Source organism: Centruroides sculpturatus, unplaced genomic scaffold (genome assembly GCF_000671375.1).
Source record: "Centruroides sculpturatus isolate CEXI.00-Female unplaced genomic scaffold, Cexi_2.0 scaffold458, whole genome shotgun sequence".
In the NCBI taxonomy this organism is placed as follows: domain Eukaryota; kingdom Metazoa; phylum Arthropoda; class Arachnida; order Scorpiones; family Buthidae; genus Centruroides; species Centruroides sculpturatus.
The window spans coordinates 386,817-394,989 of NW_019384732.1; the positions used below are offsets into that span (position 1 = coordinate 386,817).

The 8,173-nt window shown below is 31.3% G+C and overlaps 1 protein-coding gene across 1 annotated transcript in view; it reads left to right on the plus strand.

Moving 5' to 3' along the window:
* The window catches only part of LOC111628219 (calpain-D-like), a 166,217-nt gene that overhangs the window by 110,404 nt on the left and 47,640 nt on the right, over positions 1-8,173 (plus strand). The window contains exon 9 of the mRNA XM_023371959.1: positions 4,319-4,483. Coding sequence (XP_023227727.1) covers positions 4,319-4,483 — 165 coding nt within the window. The remainder of the gene's footprint in view (positions 1-4,318; positions 4,484-8,173) is intronic.

The window sequence follows — 8,173 nt, forward strand, 5'->3', positions numbered from 1 at the left end:
TATAAAGATAAAAATCTATAGTAAATTTTTAAAAGAAATATAAATAATTGAAATTGAATGTATGATTGATCGAAAATAATTTGAGTATTTGGATCTCATTTTTGCAATTTGCATGTAATTGTAAATTCTCTGTTCACACATCAAGTATTTCTCTTTTATTATATATTGTAATTATGTCATTAAAATAAATCTATTAAAAATTTGAATTTTTTGACAGAGTAAATGATTTATGATTTGAAAATTACTAATACAGAAGAAGAAAAAAAATGTTGAAATAAGATGCATTTAAATAAGAAATATTTTCCATTCTATTTTATAACAAACATTAATTTTAATTTGTATGGTTAAATTTCTTAATTTAATTCTAAAGATTCTAGAATATAATTTTTATTTTGAAAATACAGTAAACTCCCGATTATCTGGACTAATGGTGGGGAGAAGTGGCATGGATAATCCGAACTATAATTATTTATCTCTAAAATACAACATATTATATATTTCTAAGGCAGACAATTGTATGAACTTGTTTAATGCTCATTATTATTAAGAAAATCTGTGATTTTGGTTTGTTTGCAGGAATCTTTTAATGATTTTTTAATATCAGTTCAAATTTTTCTAAGAGTTATTATGTCGTTATACTCGAATTCCCATTGGTCGATGTACTCCAACAAAGTGTCAACAGAATTCAGGGCCGTGTTGTGACTAATGTGATTGATAATTTCTTCTTCTCCACTTTCAGCTTCATTCTCTTGCTCATCTGGTTGAATGAGATTGGAAATAATATCTGCATCACTCATTATTTGAAAACCTCCATCACATGAATCATGTTCTAACCACTCCTTAATATTTTCTCTATCAACATTTTCAAAGCCATGTAAATTTGCACTTAGCTCACTTATTTCAGATACTATTTCCCTTGTCTTGGGCTCGATAGAATCCAAAATATTATCTTCTACATTTGGTAGAATTTTCCTCCACGATTGAACGAGTGTTATTGGCTTTATTTTGTTCCAAGATTGAGTTACACCATGTATCGCATCTAGTATTGTCATTTTTTTCCAAAATTTAATCAAATCATCACCTTCTTTACAAAGGCTTTTAATAAGGTCATTGCGATAATGTCGTTTCATTAATGAGATAACCCCTTGATCCATGGGTTGAATTAAAGATGTAACATTAGCTGGTAAAAATTTTGCAACCATAAGGCCGTCATCTGTTTTCAATATGCTTTCATTTGGATGGGATGGAGCATTATCTAATAACAGCACTGCTTTCTGTGGTAACCCCTTACTTTTCAAAAATCTCTCACTTCTGGAACCCATTTAGTTTTGAACCAATCTTCAAAGATCCTTTTATCCATCCATGCTCCTTTCTGGTTGTAATAATCAACAGGAAGATTTCTTATTACTGTTCCCTTAAATGATCTTGGTTTTTTTCGCTTGCCCAATCACCAAAAGTTTCATTTTGTGTGTTCCAGAAGCATTGCCGCAACACATGATTGTGATACGTTCTTTTGATGATTTATGACCTGGGGTGGATGTTTCTTTAGACGAAGCAAGTGTCTTACTAGGCAAGTACTTCCAGTATAAGCCTCTCTCGTTGGCATTATATATTTGATCAAGTTGCAAATTTTCTGATTGTAAATATTTTTCAAATTCAATGCAGAATTTATCAGCGGCTTCAACATCTCCACTGAGGTGCTCTCCTTGCATCATAAGTTCCTGAATACCATGTTGTTCTTAAATCTGGTAAGCACCCAGATGAAGCGTTGAAGTTGCCATTTAACCCCAATGCATCGTGGAAAAATTTAGCTTTATGTGTACACGTTGGACTGTTAATTGGTATTCCTTCTGTTTGTTTAAACCATTTAAGCATGGCTGAATCCAAATTTTCATATGATGACATTTTCATAGTTTTTCAATTTGAAGGACCTGCATTACTGTCACAATCTCTTGTAAACTCCTTCAATTTTCTTTTTTTGTTTAATTATATCGCAAACCATTTGAGTACCAACTCCGTATTCTTCAGAAAGCTTCGATGTAGATTTACTTTTTTCAAATTTTTCAATTAACGTTAGTTTTTGTTTTATAGTAAGTATTGCTTTCTTTCGATTATTAGGCATTTTAAGGGTCTCATCTCTCATAGTGCCATATCAGGTTTTCCCGACCTCGGCCACACCCGGTGCAGATTAGTAAGTAGTTAGTCACTACGCCAAGGCGTTACTAGGGAAAGTTAGTACCCAGAGTGGTTTCCCGTTGCCTTCTCTGGGGCGCGATGTTACGCAAGGGGAACTAATGTCTTCCGGGAGGACTTTTATGGGGAACTGGCCTCCTATTTAGTCGTTATTGGCAAGGAGAAAACCCGGAAAACTCCAAGCAGCCAGCCTGTCCGATCGCGGTGCGAACCCACGACCGAACTCCCAGTGTTTAGGGTACGAAGACCACTTGGCCACTGGTGATTTTAAGGGTACTTATCAAAAAATTTTAAAAAAAACATCTTATTTTATGTAATTTTACACTAAAAGTATTTGTGGGAGAGTTATTTGAAAAAAATATTATGTATAATATCTATTATACATACGTACTGTTGGGATAGAATCATTCGGACATATGATTTCTCACCCCTTTTTCTTTTCAACAAGCTGTAGAAACTCGGATCAAGAAACGACCAGTAGTTTTGAATCCACAATCGCTGATTGGCCAGCAATCATTGTACTGATCAGTGGACGTCTGATAGTGCTACAAAATGCTGATTGGTCGATCAGCATTTTCTTCAATCCATATAAAAGGTTTGGGTTTGGGCAGGAGAGGAAGTTGGCCTGACTTCTCTGAAGTACGCCAAAGTTTGTCTAAGTTTGTCTAGCTTCGCCTGAGTTTGCCTAAGCTCATCTAAGTCAAGTTGGTTGGTCAAATGAACTTGCTGAAGAAGTAGATTTTGTCTTGCTGTGTTGTAACAAGCGTCTGAAGGAATATACATCTAACGGCATCTGAGATATACGTTGCAAGGTGCCCTTTTCGACAGACCTGTTGTGGATTAATTGACTTTTGGACTCTAATTTTATGTGTGAAATTCACATTGTAAATATCCTAAATATTGCAATTTGTATCTCTTGTGAACATCGTAAGTGTATGTAAATTTTATTTGTTATTATAAACGTTTTGTGAACTGTGAAAAGTGTGAATATTGGAATTTGACTCGTACATATAATCAAATCTTAAGTTGTAATATGTATTATAACTAAACCACTAACGCACACCGGAACCATATAAAAATAACTTATCTCTAAACCTATAACCGATGTGAAAGAATTTCACATCGGTTATAGGCGTGATGCCCAACGGAACTCGAAATAAGAACATTTTTGAAAGGCGTTCCAAAGACAACGGGCAGTAACGATGTGTTACGAATAGAACATTGCCTGAAGAAGGATACAGTGGTGTCCGAAAACGTTTGCGATTGAAATTCTTTCACATCGGTTATAGGTTTAGAGATAAGTTATTTTTATGTATTATAACATGCAACTAAATTAAACTTTGTATAAATGTACTCACTATCATTTTCTCCTCTGAAAAGAAACATCCGGCACGAAAGAAGCAGCCTAACTAAAACCAGTCCAGCTAACTTCAGATACCCCCACCACCCGCTTCAAACATGTAAATACAAACACGTGCACACTTATAGGATACATAAACATGAAAGCGAGCAACTATTTAAAAAATACATACTCATATAATTATTTTTTTTTTAAATTAAATTCATGCACGGATAATCCGCAAACCAGATAATCTGCACACGGATAATCAGGAGTTTACTGTAATAGAGAAATTATATATATGTATATATTTTTTTTTATCCAAAGTGTTCTCTTAATTATAAGCCTGTGTTTAAGAAATATAAAATATTATTCTGTATATATATTTAAATTGTTTTGTTTTTGATATATAATTTTTAATGTGTTGCAATGACATCATCGTCATAAAAAAGAGTTAAATCTCTCTGAAATAAGGGCAAGAATTTAAAAATGTTTTTTATTTAATAAAAACCTTTTTGGCTGATATTTTGAACTTTATTGATGAAGCTCATTAATATAAATAAAAATGGAATTGCAATACACATTAAACAATTATAATTTAATAATAAGTTTAATACAAGTTAATTTGGAAATTAAGAATTAGGAAAATTATTAATTAAATAATAATTATTAATATATAATAGTATTTAATAAATATTATATGAAAAATTAATAGTATTATGTATAAATGAATAGTATAAAAATATCTGTTATATAGATTTAATGATTAAAAATCATGTTTTTTAGATATTTTGATTGTGTTGACATTTGTAAACTTCAGCCTGGTTGGAATGAAGTTCGAATGCAAGGTGTACTTCCACCACATGCAGATAAAGACAGTTTTGCAGTAACTGTTTTAACAGTGGTAGAACCAACTGAAGTGGAGTTCAGTTTATTCCAAGAAGGTCAAAGGTGAATATTTAATGAAATTGTTTTTATTAAAAAAAATGAATTGTTAAAAGTATGCCTTTTCAAATCCAATAGTTCAAAATCTGATCTAATTTTCTTAAGCAAAAATATAATATATTATGAAGAGTGGGAAAAGGTTTAATAAATCATTTTTCCAAGCTCATTTTATTGTTTTATGTGGTACAGGTCACCCACTATCCAAAAGTAGATGATCTTGTAAAACGTTTTCAAAAGATGAAATGGCATAAAGTAAAAGAACAATTACAATCAATTTATATCAGAAAAATTTTTGAGCATTTTCAAACTCAAAATTAATTTACTAAATCATACCAAATAATACTAACACATAGTAAAAGCAAGGAATAATATGATAAATATACAGCCTACATAAAGTACAAATTTAAGTACAGTCCACTCAACCAATAGACTCTATTTTATTTTATTTTTGTTAATGGATGTATACAAAGTAAATTAACATGAAGTACATATGCTCAAAGACATGTTTCAAAGTTAAAGCAGCTTGAAGCCGAATATAGTTCTCAGAGAAAGAGTTTGGAGATGCCTCTGTGTTCACTGCTTGGAGTGCACAATGTCACTAAAATGGCTCACTGCAAAATAAACACTCATCACTATTATTGCTTTTTGCTTTTTTTTTGTAAAAGTGAAAGTCCTCTTTGGATTCCATTTAAATGAAAATAAATACTAATATAAGTCTTTATAAAAGCAGTGGTATAAAGTAAACTTTTATAAGGTGGGGAATACCTATACTTCTAATTTATTCAATATATGATAATAAATCATGAGAATTTTCATGTATCAGGCTCATGTGTAAGATTTTTAAAAGGATGAGATTGAAAACAAAATTTTTTTTCATAATGTAGTTTTTTTAATTTTAACAATATAGGTGTATAGAATAATATAATACAGCAGACTAAGGAGGAATTGAACAGCTACAAAATAAATATAAGTTAATAAAACAGTACATTTTATATAACATAGTAACATTTATCTATTTGAATTGCAAAATGGGATGAACAGTTAAAACCCCATGTGCATAGCCTTCATATGCATCTGTGCCATTTCAGTGGTAATAGTCAGGTTTTGGGCTATATGTAATTTTTTTTATAAAGAGTTGGCAGCACTTTGGTGGAGGGAAATGTGTATAAAAAGTATATAACTCCAACAGGCACACCGGGTGATATAATAAAATAGAATTCGACTTACATAAGCCTGTAACCAATGTGAAACGGCAAAAAATTCTAACGCACAAACATTTTCTGAACACCTTCCGTGTTCTTCCTCAGGTATTCAAACTGGATTTTTTCATATTCTGGAACACTGTTATAAAATTTTAAAATAAACGGGGAACACAATGTGTACAACGCGTGCGCAATGGACATCGCGCATTCGAACTATCATCGGTCGTTTTATTTTTAATTTATTTAAAAATTTTATAACAGTGTTCCAGAATATGAAAAAATCCAGTTTGAATACCTGAGGAAGAACACGGAAGGTGTTCAGAAAACATTTGTGCGTTAGAATTTTTTGCCGTTTCACATTGGTTACAGGCTTATGTAAGTCGAATTTTATTTTATTGTGTATAAAAAGAATTGCGGGTTGGCTGCAGGAGTTTTTAGATGGTTTTGTCTTGGTTTGTACAGGTGTCTAGAGAAAATAGGTTGTGAAGTGAAATCAGTATCTAGACATTACATTAAAAGAGTAGCGAGGTTGTCTGTATATGCACAGACTTTACCTCTAAGAAATTAGAAGTGTTGAAATTGAAATTAGAAGAGGAAGTGGTAGTAAGTAGGGAGGGAAAGAAAATAGGGAAAGATTGAAGGGAAGTGTCGGATCATTGAGCGTCTGCATCAGAATTGTTGAACAAGTAAAATACAGTGACAAGACAAAATATGTTTAGTAAACAGTATAAAAACAAACATGACAAGTTTGCACGTGCGAGTGAATGTGTACAGCAAAGGGGGGACTTTATTGAACATAAAATACAAAAAAAAGAATAACACAAATAATAACATAAAAGGCCAAAAAAATGTCTCTATTACTTTTTTGTTTGTTAATTTTTTCTTACTGATATATTCATATTAAGCATACCCTCCATGCTGCTGAAATTTTATTTCATTTTCTGAAGTTTATCATTGTCCTGCTTGGTTGGTCTTGTGTATGTGTGATGCTTCAGCCTGTTTAATGTCACTTGTCATGGATCTTTTGGATTATTCTGGCTGTTCCCATTCCACTAACTTCTGTTGGGTCTGATATAACATAAGTCACTAATGCGGTGACCAACTGCTCATTTCGTGTGTTACTTTAATGTTCTTTTACCCTTTCTTTTAATAGCCTTCCTGGGGCTCCAATGTAGTATAGTTCTTTTTGAAGCCTTTCATCTTGTATGGTTATTCTATAAATTCCAGGAATAAGGATCTGGTCTATAGCTTCCTTGTCCATACATAGCATCTGGTATATTGTGGGATTTTTTTTAAAAACTATCTTTTGTTTGTTGCTGCTCCTATTTCTTTGTAAATATTGCCTAGGGGTGCCACATATTCTATCACCATGCAGGACAACAATAAACGTTAGAGAATAGAATAAAGTTTTGACAGAATGGAAGGCATGCTTAATATGAATATATCAGTAAGAAAAAATTCACAGACTGTAAAATTAATGGACACATTTTTTTGGCTTTTTATGTTATTATTTGTGTTATTATTATTTATTATTTTGTTTGTATTTTATGTTATCCCTTGCATTGTAATTAGCTATTAACATTGTTCTTAAGATGATTGTACTTATTGATACCAAACATGTGCATTAGATGTAAAATAAATTTTTTTAAATGTTCTAAAATAGGTTTCATTCATTATAAATTGAAATTATTCGATTTTTCCTGAAGAAGGTCAATCATCTGACTGAAAACATTAGAAGTTTAAATAAAAAGACTGCATCTTAAAGGATTTTTGTTGTTTATACACAAGATGTTATGAAAAAATTTTAAATCTCTATTGTATCATTAAGGTAAACTGATCAGCCTGTATATTATTTTGTTCTAAAATGTTTTTGTAAATATTCCTTTGTATTATGGATTATTATAGATTATTGTAGATTATGAAATGCTTAAGAAACATCTTAATTATCTTAATTTTTTGCAAATAACCAATAGGTTAACTGTGTTTAAAAATTAACTTGACAGTAGTGATGCAGATTATCTGCTGATTTTAATTTGCAGTTATGAACTTATCACATAAATTTTCTTTGTATAAAGTTACCAAGAGTATTTTTAGAAAATGCCCTTTTTTTTAGCCATTTCTTTAATAAATAAAAATAATACAGAAACTGGGTTATACTATACTACATAAACTCCCTATCTTGGTATTTACCCAGTTTTTCTGAGCTTGCACCATTCTGCTAGTTGAATACCAAGGTAAGGAGGGAGTTTCTACAGTACTGTAAGGACTCTTTTTATGCGGATTATTTTTATGCGATTTTGAAGTTGTGCGGTTTGTATTTCATCCAAAAATTTCTTGGACAAACATACATATAGGCTTGTTTCTCCATTTGTTCCACTGACATATAACGTTTATGGATGTAAAGGACAGCTAGATCTACCTTAATCGCTTTAGTTCCTAGCAATTTTTGATATAAATGTAATTAAACATAAAAAATACTTAAAACTGAAAAAAA